This window comes from Parus major, chromosome 2, assembly GCF_001522545.3.
Source record: "Parus major isolate Abel chromosome 2, Parus_major1.1, whole genome shotgun sequence".
Taxonomy (NCBI): Eukaryota; Metazoa; Chordata; class Aves; order Passeriformes; family Paridae; genus Parus; species Parus major.
In genome coordinates this window covers 75,543,754-75,568,158 of record NC_031769.1, presented here as the reverse complement: position 1 = coordinate 75,568,158, position 24,405 = coordinate 75,543,754, and the positions used below count along the sequence as shown (strand labels likewise).

Below are 24,405 nucleotides of genomic sequence, written 5' to 3'. Positions count from 1 at the left end.
GAAATTAGGTCTCATGAGTTTACAGATTTTTCTTCCAAGGCTTTGGAAAAAAACTTCTCCACAGTAGGTCAGAGCATGAGTCTGTGTGTGTCACTTGCCTCCAGCTGTGTGCAACTATTCTGCAAGACCAGCTTTGTAAAGAAGAAAGTGGTAATTTGCTTTCCATGATGGATAGACCTGTTGGTTAGCTGGTGAACAGCTTGAATGGTTCTCCCATTGGAAATGATCTCTCTCAGTATGGAAATAAATTGTTTTAAAATACATTTAGAGGAGAGTGGTTTTTAATAATTTTATGAAACTTTCCACTGCAAGAACAATATGAAATTCAGTTAGTTCATTCTTTCTGCCATCTTAACATTGAGAGTTTTGCTTGCCAGTCTTCTCTCCCAAATAGAACGGTACAATAAGTGTAAATCTTTTTGTCAGATTGCTCAGATGAGTAATCTCATTGATTTATAGATATGTGTGTGTGTGTGTGTGTGTTTCTGTGCACACGTGCCACAGGACACAGAGGGATTGCAGTTCTACAGTGCCAGGTGCTTGCACTGAAGACTTTAACTTATTTGCTCCACCATCCTTGTAATCTGTCAGGGGGAAAACTCAGTTCACCATGCACCTTGCAGTGTGAATGTTGAGCCTGAACACCATTAGATCACAGTGGCTTATGAGGATGTTCAGGGCCTTTCAAAGTTCAGGTGAGTGGCAGATGTTGGAAGAAATTTTATTCCAGTCGCAGAACACCCTGTCTCTTCCTCTGTATTTAAAACAAGCAATTCTGATTTCTGTCTTAGATTCCAGTTCAGAAAACCTCTTAGTCATATATCAAGTCTTGCTGTCTTGAATTGATCACATCTGTGTATTCAGATACACAAGAATATGTGCATGACAGTTTTGGAAGGCTTCCTTGGAGGTGTATGCTGTTGTTTTCATTGATACTGCATATATGAAGTCAGCTTTGTAAGTGCAAGGCAGTTTAGGTAAAAGTAGAAGGATCAAGCTGCAGGACTACTACAAAAGGTGTAAAGGAGAGGTGAATGCTAAATAAATAATGAAGTAAAATAAAATAAAATACCTGATGCTTCAACATGTCCTTTCAGTTGCTCCTGGCATGAGCAAGGGAAAAATCAAACAACAAAGTAGCAAAAATTGAAGCTACATTGATGGACAAAATTTAAATCAATGTCAGGAAACCCCCCTGAATTTTTATTCAGATTACTGTCTTAAAGGGAAGAAGAAAAATGGCATTTAGTGTTCGGTAAACTAACCAAAAAAAAATAAAAAAATAAAAAAAAATAAAAATCTGTCATCTGTTACTGTATCTGTGCAATTAAGGGTATGATCTTGAAAAGGGCAAATCTGTTTCACCCACTAGAGTTAGTTAAAGTGTGGCTAGAATGGAAGGCTACTTTTTCAATAGGCAAAACTTAGATACAGTGTCACAGACCACAATGTCTTAAATTTGGGTCAAGTAACCAGAAGAAATAAATTGTCCAATGTGAAATTCTAGTTTCAATAATTTAGACAAAAAAGTTCTGCTGATCAAGATTTTCCTCTAAAAAATGGAGGACTGTTGTGTACAGGTTGCCATACAAGTGAATTTTTTGTTGGTTTGTTGTTGGGGTTTTTTGGGGTTGTTTAGGGTTTTTTTTTCATTTTCGGTGGGTTTTTTAGGATTTTTTATTTAATTTTCTTTTTATTCTCTTCTTTTAATAAGCCAAATCAACACTTGGCAGTCATTCTGATTTCAGACTTGTCTCAGGTCATTGTACAGCTTCATCAGTTTTCTGGTAAAATCATGTCCCTTGATATGTTTCATTAGAAACACTCCCTCCCATACCTCAAGATGCAGAGTGATGGTCTAGCAGTACTTTGAGTGTATTTATTTTTCATTACCATGCAATTTTTGTTTAATTAAGGTGTACATATATCGTTACAGCAGGTGCACAGGATGGTTAGCTGTCTGCCTTAAAATTGTATGGATATGCAAAACCTTTGTCCTGGCATATGCTGTGTTTCTGCAGTCCAGCTGAAATGCCTGCTTCACACTGAATCCAGAAAATGTCTTTGCAGGCTTTATTAATCGAAATCTTTTGATTACCAGCACACTGGGTATGCTCGAGCACTGATGAGATCTTTGCTAGATGTGGATGAGTCAGTATAGTGGTTAGTGTGTAAGGCTACACATTTTTCATATTTTGGAGAATGAGTTTCAGAACCCCAGTGGGAGAAGAGGGGGTAAAACTATAGTATGTTTCAGAGCTACAAAGCAAAGTGAAAGAAAGGGGAGAGACCAAATGATTTTTTTCTATTTTTCTTTAGCAAGCAAGATGAAGCAATGGCTTTGGCTAAGCATGGGAATGAAGATACATTCATTGCAGCACGGCTCCAGCAGACTTTGGCTGACCTGGATGAAGATTTAGAAGGTAGGAAAATGTGTGTTACCACTGAAGTGCAAAAGACAGAGACACAGTCAGTGGATGCAAAATCAAGCTATACTCTTGAGGCGTTCTGCATGTTTCTCACTAAGATCACAGGGAACAACTCACGAGTATGAGGTAGAATGTGGTCCCCCCAAAGTATCTCCTTTGCTTCAGGAGCAGACATCCTTTATAGGCTCTACTGAATATTTTTAAAACTGCTTATCAGATTATCATTGTATTTCAGTGTCTTCTACCAAAAAGAGATGAACAGCAGTCAATGGACACATAGGCCAAATTTAGTATAATTTCATTAATTTCAGTGAAGCTAAATCAGTTGTGAATTTAGCTCTTTGTTTAATGAAGAATGCCTCTGTTTATATTTTATCATTATAAAGTGGAAAAGGATGGAATGTTTTTGTACCCAGTATCCCCTCTCTGTTAACAGGCATATTTAAAAGTTAAAAATAGAAAAACATTAAACAGTGGGAAGAGATAAAATGTCATATTGTGCTCCTCTTTTTCCTACTGTGAATTAAAATACTTCTTTACTATTGGTTTGTCAACAAATGACATTGAACACTTGTTTTTTTTTAACTTCACATCTTCATTTTAGTACTTCTGCAATGGACTTGAGTCTGATTTGTTTTCTTGTGAGTTCTCAGACACAGCCATTCCTTAGCTTGTGTTGTAACCTTTGATTTATACCAGCAAATTTGAGAGGATATATAGCCCTCCTGCACAATGAGGCTTCTGGAGTCACTGGTAATAAAGGGTGAGAAGAATGGAGAAAAAATAAAAGTACTGTTTCTTTGTTTGCTCGCTCAAGGAAATCCTTCAGCTGGGCTGTTATTACTAACCAGGTCTGGGAAACATAATTTGGAGTTGCATGCTGTTTCTTAGAAATGTTTCTCCTTTGGAGTCATGTGGTGAAATGTTTATCACTTAGATAAGTTAGTCAAAGATAAGGTATGAACAATAGATGAAATTCTGCTTTCAGCTGCATTTGTGTGTTTCCCACTGGCTGAAGCAGGAGGACTGCAGGAATATTTTGCTAATAATCCTAATCGGCAACCAGACAATAAGCAGGACCCAGACATCTCCCTTTTTTGTAATACTGGCATAAAAAAGAGCCTGTTACTTTGAGTGTAACTGAAATACCTGGTTTGCTTAAACATGTCTAGGCTGTTTCTGTAATTTATAGACATATTGCCTAAATACTGCCTATATGTAACATTCTATGTGTATTTTGCAGCAGTGGATGGTGTCAGTAACTCTGACTCTGACTACACTAGCAAAGCCTTGAACCCACATGTAAGAAAATTTGAGGCCACCCAAGATATTTCCATTTCTGTTCCAGTAACAATTATAGATGATGCTCCAGAAGTTAGCACCTCTAACTCAGATGAAAATCAAGAGATGGAGATTAAGGTTTCACAGAATATCTCAGCTGACTCTGTTAATTCAAGAAACTTTACAAATATAAACAACAATGCAGGTTCCTTTGATAAGGGACACACAGATGGTGGAGCTGTATGCAAGGACCTAATATATCAGCAACCGTCTGAAAATGAATTCATTCACTTGCCTGTGGAACAGAGGAGAGATATGTTTGAATCTCTCACATCCTCCTTTGAAAAAAGAAATGAAAAGAACTTAAGACTGGAACCCTCTCCTAAACATGGTGTGAAGTCTGAGGAATGTAAATCCAAGCTGAGTCCATCTCACTCCAAAGCCACGACTGAAATCAGTACAGCAAAAGAGAAGCTGAATCCAGTTAATGAATGTAATAGCAGGGAGAGATCTCTGAAAAAAAGCAAATCAGAGTTGGAAATCAAATGGCCACCAGCAAAAAAAACTGAAGCAGAAGTCCCATCAACACCCACATGGTGTCATCGTGCCCAGAATTCAGGATCAACCTACGAACCTAAAATGGGTTTGACAACCTTTAAAGTTGTCCCTCCCAAACCCGAAGTAAGACATTTTGATAGAGGAGTTTCACTCTCCACTGGTGCCATTAAAATAGATGAACTGGGCAATCTCATAGGCCCAAATACCAGTGTTAGTAAGCATGTACAAGGTTCTTCTTCTGATGAAAGTGAGGAAATTCATATTGGGAGAGTGAAGGCATTCTGGAGGTCAAGTTCTATGGAAAAGCAAAGTGACGACTCTGCTGAGCATTTTCCTAAAAAGTCAGCAGTCACCACAAACTCTAAGCCCTTTACTATAAAACATGAGCACAAACCTGTCTGTCTTGCAGCTCCAAAACCTGCAGCACCACAAACTGTTAGTATCCAGGTAGCTGAAAGACAACCTGAGAATGAAAGAACCAAACCAGCTCTTTCAGTTACACAGTCCCAGGTAACACCATTAGCAGCCCCAGCTGTTAGTAAGGACAAGCTGGAACTCCCATTCGTAAAGCCACACAGGAGAACATCAAGTCAGTATGTTGCTTCTGCCATTGCACGACACATCAATGCAACTACCTTTAAATCTGACACTATGGAATATAATGAGAAAGAGGAAAACAAGCAAGGGGCAGGAGAGGTTAAGAATGAAGCAGAAGTTTCACCAAAAAGATGTATTATTGTGGCCAAATATAGCCCTGTGGAAACAGAATCAACAGAAACAAGAGAAACGCTTTCAAGTATTTTTGCTTGTAGTCAGAAAGCATGCCACAGATTTACACCTGGTGATAATTCTGGCATGGAAAACAAAGTATTTACTATCAGGGCACCAAATCAAGCAAATCCTGTGAGTTTTTATAAAAAGAATGCCAGCGTCCCACTTACTAAATCCTCTTCAAAGGATAACAACAATGCAGAAGATGATCATGATTTAAACAGCAAACAAAGTGTAGCAGAGAAAAAGACTGTGTTTGACCAGAAATGTGAGACTTTGACGCATACTAATTCAGCCTCATCTCTCAAATCTCCTGATCTCCAAGGAGTCCCATCCTCTTTCAGCTCATCTTTGCGAGTCACTAAATGGCATCCCGCTAATGGTGTACAAGTTAGTCCACTTAAAGCTTCACCTGAGCTAAATGGTGCAGCAGCAAATGCAGAGTCAGAACAGGAGGAGAAACCTGTTGATTCAGATGTTAATACTGTTGGTGAACTGGATGCTAATGTGCAGACCAATATTTTTGGACCAAAGAAGAAGTTCAAGCCTGTCATCCAAAAGCCAGTTCCAAAAGACACATCATTGCACAGTGCCCTAATGGAAGCCATTCAAACATCAGGGGGAAAGGAGAAACTCAGAAAGGTAAAGTGAAACCTTTTTTAACCTGATCAGACTGTCGAGCCCTATACTCACCCTGTCAGACACCAGAGATTTGGTAATCTGTACAGTTCACGGTGAGCCAGAGAACACAAGGCATTTGAAAAATTTATAATGGCAAAATGCAGACCAAGCTGCTGCTTATTCTGCACATCCTGTATATTATGCAACATCATGGCTGCTGCACCAGCTAGAGGAGGCAGGGGGTGCATAGACACAAATAAAGGAGAGGTAATTGAGGTTAGTCTAAGAGCCAAACCCTCATTTCAGTGTATCATGTAAAAACAGGAACACACAGTGTGAAAAAAACTTGTAAATACCTGCAGTGAAAGAAAATTGTAATTTTTTTTTACTAGAGGATAATAGTATGCCATTGGCTTCTTGCTCAGGGGATATGGACTGCATCTCCAAGTACAGCATTACTATCTACACATACCCCTACTGTTCAGTGTGAGCAGGCTCAAAAAAAAGGTAAACTGATTAGTCTTCATACTTTGCATTCCGGTACAAGTGCCAAAAAGTGTTTCCAAGCTATCTCTAAGTAAATATCTAATAACAATGTGAGATTTGTTCTCTTCATATTCTAGGTTTCAAACAGTGCACTAAATGGCAGTCACAGGAAGCCCTCATACACTGAACCAGAGAATGAGCGCTCAGCCCTACTAGCAGCAATTAGAGGCCACAGTGGCACCTCAAAGCTAAAAAAGGTAAGGAATCAAGATAGTAAGTGATCTTTGAAGTGCAGTCTTTTCCTTCTGAGTGTTTTGAATAAACCTAAATATCCCACAAATGAAACATTGTGCTGCAAAGAGAGAAGTTGAAGGGGTAGCCATATGACAGAAGACCAGATCTGACTTAAGCAGAGAGCATAGAAGGTTCAATCCTATTCTCTGCTATAAAACTTAAAAGTCTTTTAAACTGTGTGCATTTGGCTTAGAAAGAAGCAAGTAGAAATCCAAACCAATTACAGGGAGTCTTCATAGAAGACATCAAATATTCATCATTTTCACATTTAAATGAGGTCTTTCTTTAGAATGGTTTTGGTTGGAGAGGACTTAAGCATTATCTAGTTCCAACCCCTCTGCTTTGAGGAGGGACATCTCCCATTAAACCAGGTTGCTTAAGACCCCATGCAACCAGCCCTTGAACACCTACAGGGATGGGGCATCCGCAGCTTCTCTGCACAGAGAAGCTGTACTTCAGGAGTTTACAGTTGGATTAATATATTTGCATTACCTACCATATATATTCAGTCCTGACTTCCTGAAAACACACTAGGGGCTTCTTCATACATGCTGTTTATCTGCTAACATGGTGCAAATTGTATTCAAGTAATTGATGTTGATGTTTCATCAACATTCACCACAGCAGGATGATTCCTTCTCTCTGAAAGATTTATCTAATAATTAAAGCATCCCTTATTTCTAATAGCCAAAACCTGCATTGTTCTAGCCTTAGTTTTCACTCAGTTGACTAATCCAGTCAAAGATGTGTCCTTGGCAAGGAAGTTCCCATTTCCCTTGAGCAATGACTCAGTTCATTAGCACATATCCAGATAGCTGGCATGAGATAGAAAAGTTCTCTTGCCTGTGTTAGGGAATTACTTCACCCCTCATGTATCCTACTGCCCTTGCTGCAGGTAGGGCACAGCTTTCTGTAAGCAGGATGTGCTAAGCAGCAGCAATCTGCCCACATATTTAACTGCATTCTGCAGTCATTAGAAATAAATAGCAATTTGTGTAAAAGAGGCTCTGTTAATGAAGTCATCACAGAGACTTTCTGGAATACTTTCCCCTTGCAGAGAAGTTTTTGCCATGGTTTTAAAGGAAGTTGCCTAGAAACCATATGCTTTTTCACACCATGTCACCTGTGCTAATTAAAGCAGTGTGTTTCATTCTGTACAGGGCCCAATACAGATGTGCTAACCCTTTCATGTTGTCTCAAATGTTCACCTTTCATCTAACATGACATGATGCTCATACATCTATATATATATATATATCTATATATATATATATATATTGTTACTTATATATATGTATAGGGAAGGAATATAATACAGGAGCTCTCTGTGGATTATTTTAGGGGAGATTAATCCTTTAATTTTTCACCACAGCAGCTCTATGCTGCAGTTTGTCTTAGAAATTAATTATAATGGATCTGCTTGGATAGCTCCTATTTGACCCATAGTACTGAATTTCCTAATAATTGCTGAATCATTGTAATTATTAACAATTCATCATGATTATTACTTGTAATGGTATTAATGACAAAAGTATCTCATGACACAGTTGATGGAAAAGCTGACCTAGTCTGAAAGATTGTCTTCTTTGCCTGCATGCATTTAAAGTAGGATGAGTTTCCAAGCTGGTAATTTGTGCAGAAATTTTAGTTTCTGAAATTCCACAGAAACACACTTGGAAGAATAATCAATTGATTTTGTTCTCAGTGCTTTCACATGGCTCTCTCTGGTCTTTTTTTTTTTTATTTTTTTTAAAGTATGGCTGGAAACTTTAGGTTTAATGGCTTTTTTTTCGATGAAGCTATGTCTGAGAGCTCAGATCTGGAAGAGCTTTTCTGTCATCTGAGATTATTTCTGTGCAGCCCAGACCATAAAAAGTAATCATATTCCTGGGTGGCTACTGCAGCCTTAATATATCTTCCTGATTCCAAAACCCTTGCGGTTGTTTCCAAATTAATACCAAGTCCAACTTTCTCTCTTACCTTACATGCCAAGAAGAGTTACAGGATGCTGAAGCTCACAATAAATAAAGATTGAGTTTCTGAGACAGACTCAGTGCCAAGTCCTCGATGCTGGTAATCAGCCCAGCTGAGTGATGTGAGTGAATAGCAACAGATGTTCAATGCCACAAGGAAACAAAAAGACTATGGGTTTTACATTATCTAAGAAAAATGAAATCAGGGTACTGAAAGGGCATCAAATGTCAAATAATTACAGTTATCCATGCTTGATATTAACCACTTTCTTTCAACTGCATGATGAGCAGATCTCCTCATTGGCCTCCCAAGAGCTGCAGCGTTTTAGGGACACAGAACGGTCCTTGCAGAAGGCAGAAGACCTTCAGGAAGAGCAGCTGTGTATCCCAGCTGCCCCTGCCCAGCCACCACCACCACCGCCTCCCATTCAGCTGTCAGCAGCAGCTCCTAAATCTTCTGCCACAGCTTCAGGTAATCCAATCGAGGCAAGGCAAGCCCTATTGGAGGCTATTCGTTCTGGTGCTGGAGCAGCAAAGTTAAGAAAGGTAAATATACTTTTATATTTTACTATGGATGAAACAACCTATGCTTGCTGTGTTTTCAGAACCATTTTTTAGCAGTTCTAGGCACAAATTTCATTCTTCCATCAGAAGAAGGAACATGCACTATTACCTCTAACTGAATCAAAGATTGGGAATGTATTGGAAGCCTTTGAACAGCTAATGAAACACACCCGTGCATATATACAACCGTATGAACAGACAATGTGTTTTATTAAAAAGACCACCAAGAGTATGACTATAATTTCAAAAAGCATTTTCATGACCTTTTCATTCTATATTCTCTGAGATAATACTGGATGTCCTTTGGACAAGGTGAGCCTAAGGAAGATCAGATATGAGACCCTGAAACAAATTTATATATAAATATTCCCTCCTAATTTCAGTAGTGGGTCTTAGACCTTGATTCCCAACACTTAAACCTTGATCACATGTGCTGAGAGCTGTTGGTAAAACTGTGAGGTTAATTTAATGTCTGCCTAAACTTTATTAGTTGAATGATGTGTGTTTCACTTTTGCGGTTATATGAATCTGTCAGCTCCCAGATGGCTAAGTGTGATTTTTGGAGTAACTTCACTTATCTCTTTGATCAAAGTTTGTTCTTCCCAATCTCAGATTACATTGTGCTTCTTGGTAAAGAGAAGCAGATCAGTTGTCCTGAGTGGAGGCATCCCAATATTACACTGCAGTATCCATGAATAGACATTAATCCAAGGACTTAAGCGAATGTAGAAAAGCAGATGTAGTTTTCCTAACATGTGAGTTAGCTGATGCCACTCATAAATGTGTAAATTGACTTAAACCTTGCTCCCTTGTCCTCTTTTAAATAATTTTAAAATGCACTCAACTTTGAACCTTCAAAAGTTGTCCAAATATCTGGTTTCTGATAAACCAGAAGTACCACAGAATCATACAAATGGCATAAACAAATAAATGTTTCATGGAAAACTACATCAGCATATTCTTATTACGTCAGGAATCTGAATGTGCAATTAATTTTTCATGTGAAATATTACATCTATGTTAAGCATACATTTATGAGGAGCAGCTGAGTTCACACTTGGTTTGTTCAGCTTGGAGAAAGCTGAGGAGCAACCTCATTGCAGTCAGTGCTTTCCTTGAGGAGGGAAGCTGAGGGACAGGCACAGTCTCCTCTCTGTGGTGGCCAGCAATAGATCCCAAGGGAATGGAATGCAAAGCAGCAGTGTCAGGAGAAGTTCATAGGACAGTAGGAAAAGGGTCTTCACTAAGAGGATGGTTGGTCACTGAAATAGGCTCCTCAGGGAAGTGGTCACAGCACCAAGCTTGACAGAGTTCAAGGAGCAGCTGGACAATGCTCCTAGTCATATGGTTTAGTTTTAGGCAGTCCTGGGAGGAGCAGGGAGTTGGACTCAGTGATCTTTATGGGTCCCTTCCAATAGGAGAAAATAGATATACAAGGGTACTTCATGCAGTTGTTTTCTAGATATTTTCAAATTTCTTATTCTTCCAACTTCATTGCTCTTGCAATCTCTGAGGGGATCCATAGCTCTACTCATGAAAACAAGTCTTTATCATATCTTTGGGGATTTATTTCAAAACACTTGGATAACCAGTGCAGGTCATGAAAGTACACCAGATAGAGTGGTATATTCTGCTAAATACTGTGCCTGTCTTGTCTCATTTCCAAGACAGAGTAATTTTTGCTACTTTTGACATTGAAACAGCAGAAGAATACATCTCATTATATAGGTCTCTTATGAAACTAAAAGAGAGCAGTGTTTTGTCCAAGACAGAGTATGATTTTCTTATTATTGTGCTGTCCTTCCAGATACTGGATATGCAAGCTAGTCTTACGTATGCCAAAGTCATCATAAGACTTTGGCGTCTGAGATCTCATGCAACTGATTAAAGTAAAAAAAGTTGTCAGATTTCTGAAAAGGCTTTAGTAAAAATGTTTTCAGATTTCTGAAAAGGCTTTTTATCCAGTGTATTTAATATCTCTTCTAGTTTTGTGTGTTATACTGAGAGCCAAATTCTGATCATTCCCTGCAGTTGGACAATTTGTGATAGCAAAAGTTGAATCCATAGAGGAACAAGAATACATAATAGCTGAATATCAGGGTTTTCTTCCTTTACCCATGTCTAAGGAAAACTGAGTTTTTTGTAGACAGTAGCTGAAAGGTTGCTTTGTGCCAAGGATGAAGCCTTTTTCTTTGTTTTGTCTCCTCTGACAAAGTTCTATGATGTTGTGATTTGGAGATGTGAGCACAGCTCTGGTTTTGGCTTTGCTTTCTGGAAGATTTTGGTTGCAGCAGCTAGACAGCAGAGTAGGTAGTTCAGTACTGGGATCTGTTTCTCTTGCATTGTCTTCTCAAAGTCTTCTGGGGCAAAGCTTCTGACAGCAAAGTCATTTATTTAGCTAATATTGTGGAGAAGCGGTAAATCTGTGCTGCATAATTATGTGTGACTCGTTGCTTATTTGTGTGGGGTTAGCTGCATTGGAAGTGGATCAAACATAGCTGTCAGGAGAAGCAAATGTAAAAAGCAACCAATTGCCTAGATAAGGAGCATCCCAACAAGCATTTGAGCTCAAGTAATATCTGTGAAAAGGCATCTCCTCCACTCTTCCCCTGATTACACAGCTGTTTGCTGAAGTCATGAACATTAAGGTTAAAAGACTGCTATGCAGGAAATGAGGAGAGAACTTGCTGCAGGCTGACCTTGCTTAGCTGAGAGTCAGGGTCTGCACAGCACAGTCTCTAATTGGGTCAGCCAAAAGAAACCAGAGCAGAAATAGATGCTTGAAGGAAATGCCAAGTATAGGTAAGATGGTATATGCATAGCTCTCCTCATGCTTCCTTAATCCATTTGTTGGAGTACTGTGCCTTTTTTGGTAAATAAATCACTCTTTGTTTTGAGAAATGGCTTCTGTTCTATTGCACACTGTTGCTGTCCACAGACTCCTGAAGGAAAATTCTTGCAGGTGCCAAACCCAGTTGATCCTGCTCAGTCAAATGGTTCATCCCCAATGCAGGGCAGTTCAGAGGCCTGCCAGAAAGTGGTTACACTACAGATCCTTCCCAAAAGAAAGGGAATTTCTCAACATGGAAAAGTCCTGACAATGTGCAAGGAAGTAACCCTTTTCTTCAGTTTTTGAAATGGTCTGTCAAGGAACCTGACAGGTGTTCAACAGTACAAATAACAAAGTATAACAGAAAGTCAAGGAGGTGGCATCAAGTAAAGGCACCAGCCATGATGGGTCCCCGGTGCCTTTGGTGGTTACTTACGAGAAATTAACATCTTACTAGCAAGGAGTCTGTCCCAGCCATGGGGTCTGCTGCACATGCAAAGGAGAATCAGTTCTCCTTGAGATCTACGAAGCTCATCTGAGACCAAATTTTGGCTGATTCTGGTGGACAAAACTCAGGTCAATATTCTGGTTTTAAAAGTGAACTAGTGTTTTCCTGAAAAAGTATCATATAGTTAAGATCTATATGTGCAGTTTTTAACTTCCTGTTTGCCATCTCATAAAATGCAAAATAACATAGCTAGATGTCTGAAATTCACTATATCAATGCCTGTGTATTTTTGTGTTTATGCAACTTGCCTTGGGATTTACCATGATTATTTGTGGAAACAAAACCATAACTACATACGCAGATAACCCATTAGATGTCTAGCTACAGGTATAGTTCCAGCACAAGTCCATGCAGGATTAAAAATCTTAACAAAGGGAAGCAATAAAAGTTGCTTTAGCTTATATGCCATTTTAGGTAGATTTGTACCCAGGGATTTGGTAGAAATATTGCAGGAGAATGTGTCTGCACACAGTGAGGAAAGCAAGTTATGGCTCTGAAGAACAGGCTCTTGGTAAAGTGATTGCTTTAGACCACTTTTTAATGGGGTGTGCAAGGAAGATTCTGCAGATTCCAATATTTTCCAATAAAGATTGCAGTTTTACCAAAGCAGCCTTTTCTGTTTGTTCAATGAGATTTTAAAAATTAATTTGGCTCCATCACAGTTCCCACAAGCATTCATGGTGATGTTTGGAATCAGCATTAGGTCAGCTCTTGATACGTGCAGTGTAACATTCTGTTGGCAATCAAAGGAGCCAGGTAAGATAATTACTGCACCAATTGAAATGAGTCCCTGTGTTCTCTGGGATAATTTGGAGATGGTTGTCAACAAGTAATGCATTGATCAAAATTATGGCATGTTGAGTGTCTTCTAGGAAGCATGGCCTAGTTCCATACCTTTTCAGTCAAGCAGTGGACTATTTTTCTCACATAAGCAGAGAATTATAATTGTGAATGAACAAATACAGTTTCTCATCATGAGTGTCTGTGGGTGCAATGAAAGTTATTACAGACTCAAAGCTACAGTTGATGTAGGCTTTGGTGTGCTGGAAATGGGGCAGGAGGCCCAATGACAAGGTTAGCCAAGCTTGATATACAGGTAGTCAAATGAGCCTATAAAGTGATTCTAGTTCCCATGCACTGTGAGAGGCAGACATTTGCATGCTGTTACTCTGAATTGGAAGATAAAACATAATTTGAACTCTTCACCTTGCTAATAATTTATACCATGACCTATTTTTTTCCTTAAGGATAAGGGTCAAAATGGAAAATTTAGACTTGATCAAATGCATTATTCCTGTTCAGTTTTTGTGGTGACCTTAATGTGTATTTCTCTGATAGAATCAAAGCTCGGTAACTTTGAATTTGGAAGAGCACCTAAACATATGTATTTAAAATTAAGCATATGCTTAGATGACCCAAGGACTGGGAAGGAAGATAAGCATTTGTTGTTTAAGTGTTTTCCTGAACCAAAGCCACTGGGAGTTTCCTTTAATCAGGAAGCAAAGTACCCATCAATTGATTTTTATGGCCAGTGACAGCTAACCAATATAGAACATACTTCAACTGACAGATGTTACATACTTGCAGCCTGGGCTTCTGTTCATTCTACAAAATGAAGGAATTTCTCAGAAAAATGCATCACCTATCCTCCAGAAATAACACAATTGCAAACATGATATCTAAGGGTGCATGAGGTGTGGGTTTTTTAGGGAAGGATAGCACTATTCATTAGAACAAGTGATAAAGCTAGGTAAAAAGCAGATAAGCTTAAGTAGTCTCAAGGAGCAGATGAAGAGACTAAGCTTGAAAACAGCCCCATGGGAGAATGTTTGGTTAACAATGTCAGCAGTTGGAGGTTTAAAAATATCTTGAATGATCATGTGCTTTTCTTTGTTACAGGTCCCTCTTCTTGTTTGAATCATGTAAAAATAATAGGTAACTGGAAAATCTAACCCCGTATGCACCCATAATCATCGTTCAAAGTCTGAAGTGGCAAAAAACATCAAGAAGTTTAGTTTATTCTCTTGACTACAAGCCAAAATAAGTTGTAGTTAATTTTCTGTGTGTTCCTGCATAATGGTTCTAAGGAGAAAATTGTTGCTCGGCTGTAAAGCTTCTGTGCCAAGGAATTGTGTTTTGCCTCTGAATATTTAAGGTTGCCAATAAACTATTCTTGTTGGCAGGTTAATAAGACTATAAACACTGTGCAGTCCTGTGGTAATTGTGTTTATGGGCAAAACTAAAAACTTTGCTAGCTATCTGAAAAATAATACTCATTTCCAGCTGTTAAAAATATGTAACTATTTCAAAGTATTTACTTGCTTTTTTTTATTTCAAGAAGGGCTAAGGATTTTGATTTCAAGAAGGGTAAGCAATTAGGCTGAAAATGAGAGTAAAGATCTATAAAAAACAATCATAAGAAACAAGTTATGATACCTAAATTTTCATGTGCTGGGGTCATTGTTTTTTAAAATCAAAATAACTTTGTATCTCTGCTGGAGCTCTGAGAAAGCAGGAAATCAGTGAATGTGAGACAGTGTCTATTGAAAAGTTACTTATGGGATATGATGTATAGAATGCTAATGTGCAGAGATATGCTGAACCCTGGTAACAAACATGGCACTTGTTTGAATATTGAGCCACCTTAAAGGATCTCTATTTGCAACAAACTGTGAAGATTATGAATAAGATTCAGAGCACAGAGGTCCAAGATGTAGAATTCATTCTGCACCGTAAAATGAAGCGGAGCTGGTTTGTATCTGTCAGTAACCGTGACTTTTGTGGTCTATTGTTTAGGTCATGCATAAATTGGCCCTTGGTTTCTAATTTGTATGGCTGTTGTATGTTGTCTCACAAGTATTTATAGCAGCATCTTTTTCAAATGTTAACTACTTTGGTAGTTGTTCTTGTTGTACATATTTTGAAAATATTTCATTAAATTGATTAACTTAAAAAGGACAAATGAAAATGCTTTTTCATATTTCCTATATTGTAATGAAACTAAAAAAGAGGAAGTTTGTACATTTACATTTTTATAATCAGAGACTACAGTGGTATCAAATTTTTTCTTTAAGCTGGAATTTAAAATGTATAGTTATGGACTGTTGAAAGCACAAGCATATTTAGCCATCTGCATTTAATGTGACTATATATTATATATTGTAAAATATTGATGTCTATTAGTGCCACGAATAAAAACAAAATCAAAACCTGACTTGATTTTAAAGGCTCTTTTTTTGGTCAAATATTTTCCATTTGCTGAAAGGAATTGGAACTAGCAATGGACTTTAGTAAACCTGTATTCTGTGCTCAGTATCTCTAGTCAAATGTAAGATATCTCGAGCCAGGAAAGTGCTCACAACTAACAGTTTAGAAGTGCAGTAGACATCACCAGCTAGGATCAATATGTGACTTATATACATTTCAGCAATGATAGAGTACTGGTAATGTTCCATTTCCTTATTAGGAAGCTTTTACATTCAGAACTAAGGTGGTCTGCTGCACCCTAGGATAAATAAGATCACCTCTCTTGATTGTGATTTTCCTTCTTTTGCCTTTAAAATCCTCTAGGTGTGCTGGAGATCAGAAGCACTAACATTTAAAATGCTATGACAGGAAAGGATTCAGTCAGTCATAAGTTTGATTCGGTAGATATTTCCCACAGCAGCAAGTACTCCTTCCTTGGCTGGCTGCTGCAAGGCAAATTTCAGTGCACCTCTCCTTCTTCTTGTTCTTAGTGTTGCTTGAAGGCCCTGGGTGCACAGCCCTTCTTTCTAACACGCTTTTAGTGTTATAGTGCTAAGTTATATGTATACTTTATTTTCAGTGTAAGAGATTCAAAACTGGATTTTTTGACAGTAACGTTCTCTGGGTTTCACAAGGCAAAGGTTCTGGTTCTGGGTGCTGCCACTGTGTAGACCTGTTTCCAAGTTTTATTCATAGACAAACTTCTGAATAAAAGCTATAAAAACAGCTACAAGATAAGATGTCACCTTCATTTTACAGCAAAACAAAATTACAAAAACCCTGATGGCTCAGTCACAACTCAAACTGAAAATGGAGGGGGAGTTCAGCTACCCACAGTAGCCTAGGCTGGATATTCATCCCCTTCTCATGTCAATGGGAGTTACATCTGCTCGTAAGCTGTCATCCAGGTGCTGTTAATCTCTTGGTAGCAGCTCTATTTAACCCCAGGTGAATGCAGATTTTACTGTAAACCCATTTATAATGAAGTCTAGTTACGGGTAAGACCCTTCCATATAGTAACTTTCTGTTCATGCTTTTAGTAGTAATAATGATTAGTTCATCCTGAATTAAAAGAAAAAGGCTGCAAAGTGTCTGGTAAAGACATGGCTTTCTCAGTAGCAAGTATTTTCATCTATATGGCTGCTCTTACTGTCCCACACTGTTTGCTAGTGCAGACACAGCCTGTGTCTAGAGATGTATATGTTGCCCAAGTTATGCTCTGACGTGTCCTGTCATGGCAGAGTCTGCAACTTCCTTTCTTTTTTGAAGGACTGCAAGAAGAACACTCCCCTGTTCCATAGTGTCTCTCCACCTAGATTGTCCCCACGTGCTCTTGCCTCAGGTCAACCAGAGGAAAGACTCAGATATATGCGTGATCCATCCAGCCCTTTAAATTTTCTTTTTTAGTAAGCAATTGAAATTAAGTGAAAAAATGGTATCACCAAAGAAACTGAATGGAGAATTTGGATTTGATATGTTTATTTATTGTACAAGTATAATTTAATATTCAGAGCTTAAACAAATCTAATCTCATGTCTCAAATAAAAATCTCTGTTTCTTTCCTCCCCTTTTTTTATGTGTTTTTTGTTGGTTGTTTTTTTCTTAAACTTGAGTTTAGAGTATTACTCAACCATTAAGTCAGCATTAGATCTCTCTGATTAGATATTTAATTTTAAACAATACTGGTTGTCTGCATGAGCTTAGAGGAGTTCATTGTAGAATTTTTATTTTTTTTTTGGTAAAGACAGCCTGTTAACATTAGTCATGCAAAGTATTGAACCAAAAGACTCCTTGACATGCACATCAATCTAAAGAGTTTCAAACATGGCAGGGTTCAACTTATCCAACTCATACAAGTGACTTGCACTATTTATGCTACATTTGCCACAGCCAAAAATTGGTACTTCTTCAGCATGTAGGAGAAAGAAAGAGGAGATGCATTTATGAAACAATGGGAAATGACACTCTGAGATAGTTTTCCCTCTAACATCTTCGGAAAAGAAAGAAGCAGTTCTATTGTTAAGTGCTGCTTAACATTAACACAAGGTTTAATTTGAATCCAAGAATTTGCACAAATCTTGGTTTGGATCAGTTTGTCTGAATGAAGTGCTTATAAATCGGTTCTTTGTTGGTACAATATGAAAAATAGTTGCCTTCTGCAACCATTAATTAGCAACTTTTACATATGTAAAGTATTTATTTGTGTGTATTGCTTCTCATCTCTAATCCCCTGTTGGATTACATATGCATTATGTGTACCAAGGTGCTTTGCCTGTGAGTCTTCTGTTAAGATTTATTAGACTATTCCCATTGTTACTCCATTTGTTACTGCTCAGCACACACAACAAAATACTCCATGCCCCTACTATATAGCTTTAGCTGACATAATGGTGTGTTTCCCCACTTGCAGAAAATGACCTTTGCAATGATAAAGTTCTTTTTTAAGCATAAAGTGAAACAAATTCCTGATTTTCAGTAATGTTCACCCAGATTTTGTGCATCACTGTTTTGATCTGCTTTGCTTTTTGTGGGTTTTTTGGGTTTTTTTTGTTTGTTTTGGGGTTTTTGGGGTTTTTTTTTGTTGCTGAGTATGGCATTGAGTTTGATTCATAGTGGATGGCTTCCTTTGGCTGGAGAAAGCTTCCCTGCAGTTGCATTGTCAGGGTTGTTCATCAAAATATGGTCAGATGGATGACCACTTCTAAGAGCAAAAATGTTTTGGTTTTTTTTGTTATTGTTACCAAATATAATTATTTGTTAAATAAATATAATTTGCTTAAATACGAGCAGGTTACATGATGCTGCACCAGATACCAAAGCCCCACTATCCTCTGTCTACCAACTTTTTGTTCTTGTTTAAACAGTTTCTGATTTATTGCAATATTGGAGACTTCAAAAAGAGAGAGAAAATAGAACTAGTTAACAGGAATATTGTGGTTTTCACACTTAAGGAGTTTAGGAACAAGCTCACTTCCATAGTCTGTTCCCTCCCATCACTCATTCCATATGTACAGGAGCACGCGCGCACAGTCTCCGTCATTTCAGAAGGTCAGGAATAGTTAAAAAAGCATCTTTACCACGGGATCCTTTTCTATATTTAACAGTAGCTTTTTTTTTGTCCTGTAAAATAGGAACTTCCAGAAAGTCAGGGACTAAGTTTTGGTGCAGTCACAGCAGCTATACACCGTCACTGCTGGAAGTAATGTCAAATCCAGCTCCATCTAATACTATCTTCAGCCAATTTCTTTTCCTCTGGGTTTTATTTCTTCTTCCCTTTTTTTGTCTGTGAAGTGATAAAAACATGTACATGCCATGTCTCTTTTCCGAGGTCATTATTGTGCTTGAAGCCCTATAAGGTTTTCCCCTGAACAAAGCATAGTGGTGTTGCAGATGAACACCAGACTGAAAGAGAACATTTATTCATACACAAACACCACTGTCCAGTTTGCAAGTCAGGAGCTGGAAAAGGAAACCTTATTGAAAGAACAAGACTGTGGAACATCATTGTCTTCTACATCAGGACCTGTGTTTACTGTAACAGGAACAAAGCAAACACAGTGCAAATAGGCGTGGGCTTCCTTTGTCTTGTTCCATTCAACAGAGGGGTTTCTGTCAGAAGCAATGGCAACTGTCGCTAGTAGTGCTTGGCACGGGTCAGTGGGTCACAGCTTGAGGGTACTGATTTGGGTGGCACCACTGATGGGTTGTGTCACTGGTTTGGGCCTTGTGATAAGCCAAAAGGTGGTTTGATTTAGCAAGTGATCTGGCAGTGAGACTGCAAACCAAATGCCTGTGCTGCAGCAATGAGCAAAGGCTCCACATGTGGACTGCATTTGAGGTGGAGAGTGATCCATGATCCAGTGTGTGTGCCAAACACAGCAACCAGATGTCAGTAGCCAATGCAATCACATCTTCTTAAGCCAGAAGTAATGATAAGGGTGAAGGGAGAGTGAAATGGATGCATCTGCCTTCTGATAGAACCTAGGAATAAGCCACATGTAATTCAAAGAGCTGCAGCCCTCCCTGCCCCAGCAGCATCTAACAGTGCAAAGGACATGCAGGAGGTGCCTCAGTAAGCAGCAGGTCCACCAAAAGTACTGATAGATCTGAATTTTACCAACAAGATCCTGAAACTGCACATATCTCTGCTGATACAGCTACCTGGTAGGTTAACATGCTCAAGACCAGACTAAAATTCTCGCCAGTATAGACCCTTTCCTGATAAAATCCAGCCCTCAGTCCTTCAGTCAGCTCAGGAGGTGGGTGTACCTGGCATGTTCCCAACCAGCAGCACCACAGAGCAGTGGTTTGGCTGCCTGCACAGTGCATGCCTCCTCATTCATTAGCCTCACTGCTAATGCTCCAAACTTCCCGACTTATGGAAGGAACTGTCAGAGGCAATTTGCAGGCAGCCAGTGCTGCAGAACTGCAAAGAGTTATATTTTTATGTGTTGATGAATAATTTAGCAACAATTCTGTGTTATGTAAAATTACTGCTTTACTGCTACTGGGGCCAATGTTCTTACAAAGTGTTCTAAGCCCAGTTATACAAGTTAAAGCTTGCTAGTTTTATCCTATGCATCTGTCATTAGAGATAATTTTTCCAGGTTCAAACTGGGAAGCAGAGCAGGTCTTTCATTCCAGGAGAGGGAAGTTCCACATCCTCACTCTCCTTTATAGTCCTGATCATCCTATCTATTTTCAAATGGTCAGTCTTGCAATAGGTTGTGCAGTTGTGCTGGTTTTCTCCACAGAGGAGGATGCTATGTAATACATTTCCATATAAACACCATGGAAATCATCAGTCCTCCAGACCTTTGCTTAATATTACAGGGCAACCTAACATATATGTCCCCCTTCCCTTGTGGATGAAGTGCACTTAATGTGGGCAGAGAACACAGAATATGGGCAGACATAGATATATCTGGTTTTGGTTTCAGGTTGGAAATTGTTCCTTTGAGATTCCACCTATTCTATACTCAGAGTAGGATTAAAATATTAGGGGAAAAAGGAGTATTATTGCCACCCAAAAGCATGCTTGTAAGGGTAAAGTGAGATTGAAAACCTACAGTAACTCAATATGGTCCACATCCAGAAATGGAGAAGCTCACAGACTTCCTTAGGACTCTGCATCTCAGCAACTGCTTCTGCCATATTCTACACGTGTTGCCAAGAGATGCTTAGTTGCAAATGCAAATACGTTCAAGGCTGAAGGATCAAAGAGCAATTAAATTAAAAACTGCTGACAGGTCAATCTTAATAGTCATTTCCATGCTGAAATAAGTCAATAATTCTTAACATGCAATAAATCTTACCACATAAAGGTGGGCTTGCATAACAGGAAAATGTAGTAAAATATAGCAATATATTTTATGCAAATGCTTTTTAAAAGTAATGAGTAGCATGTTTTATTCATCTTGTCCGGGCATCAAAGCGGTCAAGAAGACATTGGACTTCTGGAATGGGTTAATCCTTTGCAGCAGCAGTGTGCTGAGCAGGCAGAATGCCTTCTATTTATATTACTATTTACTTATATTTGTAAATACAAACCTTAATTGAGTTCCTGACTCCTGCTGTGTTTGGTACTCAGCAAGCACCACATAAGTGACTGTCCCTGCCCCAAAGGGACAAACTAGAAAGGTCTGTTTGTTTCTGACTAGAAAAGTCAGAAGAGGAGGATGGGAGCAAAGCAGTTGTGTGACTTGCCTGAGGTCACCCAAGTTGTTAGTGGCAGAGGCAGAAGAGCAGCCTGGGATTCCTGTGCCATTCTTTGGTCTTGTGTTCCAAGTCATACAGCTTCCTGGCCTATATACTAAATACAGTAAGTATGGATCATATATAACATATATAACAAAATCAACCTCTCTTGATATCATTCTAACTTCAGAGAAGCAGAGAAAACAGGTATTCCCCTGGCTTTTATACCAGATATCTTAATATGCCTTTGTGTTTTTATCTGTTCTTTCAAATGCATTAGGTATGAAATATTAGAAAATGCTCCGAGGTATTTGTGTCTATAATGAGACACATCTCCAACAAACACATAATACAAGAGGGATTTGGAATCCACCTGCCAAATTGAAAACAGATTTTCTGTGTGGTAGAAGTTCCCTGATAGTTAAATAATGAATATGTCCATCACAGCCTCCTGCCCACCTTCAGCTGTACTGCTCACTATCCCCAAGGGAAAATCCAAGAAGAGAAGGTTCCTGATTCTGCCGCTTCAGCAGTGCCTGAGTGCCTTAACAAGGATCTTTCTATTTGCCCCTGTGTAAACACAGGATGGCAGCCCAGGCAGACAACATTAGGTGGAGGGAACACAGATCGTTTTAAATCAGTTACATGTTCTAAATCACTGGTCACAACCTGTGAAGAGTGGATCTTGTGTTACACACCGCACTTGGGAGACAATGAAGACTCTTTCCAGCTAATAAAATTCACAACAAATGACCCGGCACAGGAGGAGGAGTCCTCCTCAAGGAAAAGCCTTAAATAAGCACAGGCTCACAACTTACCCTTCTTTTCACAGTGGAAAGACTGAAGATTTTGATCCTTATTCTAAAACAAGTCAAAACTTTGTGAGTACAGTAATTACACAGACAAAAATAAAGGAGTTGGGGACAACTTGTACATCCCTTCATCGCCCACTTTTTTTTGCCTTGATTCAGAAGAGCTCTTCTTAGGCTTATGTGATCAACGGCAAGATGCAGTACCTTATTTCCAGAGTGTTTTTCCTGGCACTAACTGACAGCATAGTTCCCAACCCAGGGCAAAAATGTGCTGCATGTTCCCAAAACTGTAAACAAAAGGTGAGGATTTCTTGTTTTCCTCAGAATGCAGGTCCCATGTAACATGTCTAGAGTTGCAATGCAAATGATATTTCAAAACTCATTTCAACCAGCTCCCTTTTCTTACCTTTTACCAAAATAAAGTTTTCCACTGTTTCTGAAAATGGAAAAGATCCCTGTTTTCCTCATATGCTCAGGACAGTAAATTGTCACCAATAATCAAAGGTAGCATTAGAAAAAATGGGTTTAGTGTGCCAAGGGAGGTTTTTCCCAAGAGCAGGTAACATTATTCTCCACAGCACCAAACCAGTCCAGCACTGAAATCTGCCAGTGAAATACCATATGGAAGATGTAAAGCTGGTTTTATAAAAAAAATACATCCCAGCTCTACCTGACCTGTGCCTAGGAGGAGATTTTATTTTTCAGTGTGTGAGGCAGAATTTTCAGAGATGAAGAATGATGAGTCAGACCCACAAAATCATGAGACCAGTATCCAGTATGATGAGGGTTGCATTTTTCTAAGGAAACAGGTTCTGCCGTGTGGTTTGGTTTGCCTGATTTCTGAAACTCCTTTGTCTGTCTGTGGTGTGTGGGTAGAGATGTCCACACCATCCTCTCCTACTCTGTCCCCCCAGCTGTGCTGTGGGGTCAGGCAGGGAAACCCAAAGTGTCCCCAAAGGCAATGAGCAGTTCCAGGAGAAGGGATGTTGAGTCAGCACAGCGCTCAGGCAGCCCTAGTGAGCACAGCTTCTCACTCAGCTCCTGTCCACACCAATATCTCTACACAGGGCATTAATTGCTGCTTAAAAAGGAAAATAATGAGAATAAGAAGGATGAAAGTGTAATATTGCCTGCAAGCACTGTAATTCATGCTATCAGACTACTGAATATTTGACCTACATTTGCCAGTGAGTAGTGAAAGGTAGTTCAAGACAGTGCTCAAAAAATATCCAGTCAGATTACTTATTATGACAGTTTTTATAGTACTGAGAGGGAAAAAAAAAAGAGTGAAAAAAAAAAAAAGTGTCTTTAAAGTTTTTGTTCAGGCCTGTTCGACTTAGGTCTATTCAAGGTGTGATATATGTTACTGAAATAGAGAAACCAGTATAACCACTAGCTAGGGACACTTGTAGTGGCACAATAATGCTTTATACTAATACAGCTTATTCACCTGCTTGTATGGAAATAGAAGTTTAAGCACAAATAAGCTTCTTTATACTGGCATAACTATTTCTACCCTAGGGAAATTAAGCCATTTTTACTATACTAGTGTAGTTACAATTTTGTGTGTAGCCAAGTCTTTGCAGTAGTAACCTTCTGTTTAGAAAAGCCCTCATGGCAGCCAGTGCCTCACTGTGCCAAAAATCTGCAGAAAGCCAGTGAGGGGAGGGGAAGGGGAAGGGGAAGGGGAAGGGGAAGGGGAAGGGGAAGGACTTTGTTTCTCTCAGCTTCTAGTTGTGCTCAGAAATGGAGTCAGCCTCTCCATTTAGGTGATAAGAAAAGTAATTTAAAGAATGGGATGGAAATTATTTTTAAATACCTGCTGACAGTATGATTACTTACGGCATTATAGATAGAGTTTGCAAGTTGGTGACCCAAGTCTTTTCCCACTAAGTACAAATTCACAGTGTTCCTCTCTTTGTCTGTAATAATTTAAAGGTTGTTTTGGCAGTATGAAAAATGGATTAATTAATCTGCTATCCTGATGGCCATTATGGGAAAATCACAAAGTCAGGGAAGTGCCTTGATTTTTACGACTGAAGTCTTTTGCAGACACGAGCCTATTATTCAGCTGCAGAGCTCTGTGGCCCTTGAAGCTGAGTTGCAAGGGTGAAGGTCACTGCTCTGCCAGTAATCACATTGCCATTACATGAAGTTTTAATCAGCAAATACCGGGCAGATACAGCTCTGGTACCATACTGTTAAATACAATGGAATTTGCCCCACAAATGACTGTAGGTCCTTGTTGTTAATTCAACTCTGCCTGTTTACCTTTCAGCTACAGATTAAACATATGAAATGTGCCATAATCCAGCTTTTCCCACATCAGAGGCTT

At 38.9% G+C, this 24,405-nt stretch overlaps 2 protein-coding genes across 10 annotated transcripts in view; one reads left to right on the top strand and one right to left on the bottom strand.

The window, feature by feature from the left end:
- The window catches only part of COBL (cordon-bleu WH2 repeat protein), a 73,433-nt gene extending 57,904 nt beyond the window's left edge, over positions 1–15,529 (top strand). For 3 of the 4 annotated variants that reach the window (XM_019009168.2, XM_033512134.1, XM_033512133.1), the window contains 5 exons: positions 2,320–2,423; positions 3,673–5,681; positions 6,284–6,403; positions 8,705–8,959; positions 14,215–15,529. In XM_019009168.2, the coding sequence (XP_018864713.1) occupies positions 2,320–2,423; positions 3,673–5,681; positions 6,284–6,403; positions 8,705–8,959; positions 14,215–14,232 (2,506 nt within the window). In that variant the 3' untranslated portion in view covers positions 14,233–15,529. The other variant, XM_033512135.1, reaches the window with a different exon arrangement.
- Positions 1–24,405, bottom strand: part of CDH18 (cadherin 18) — a 1,344,136-nt gene that overhangs the window by 319,650 nt on the left and 1,000,081 nt on the right. The gene's annotated exons all lie outside the window — the stretch shown is intronic.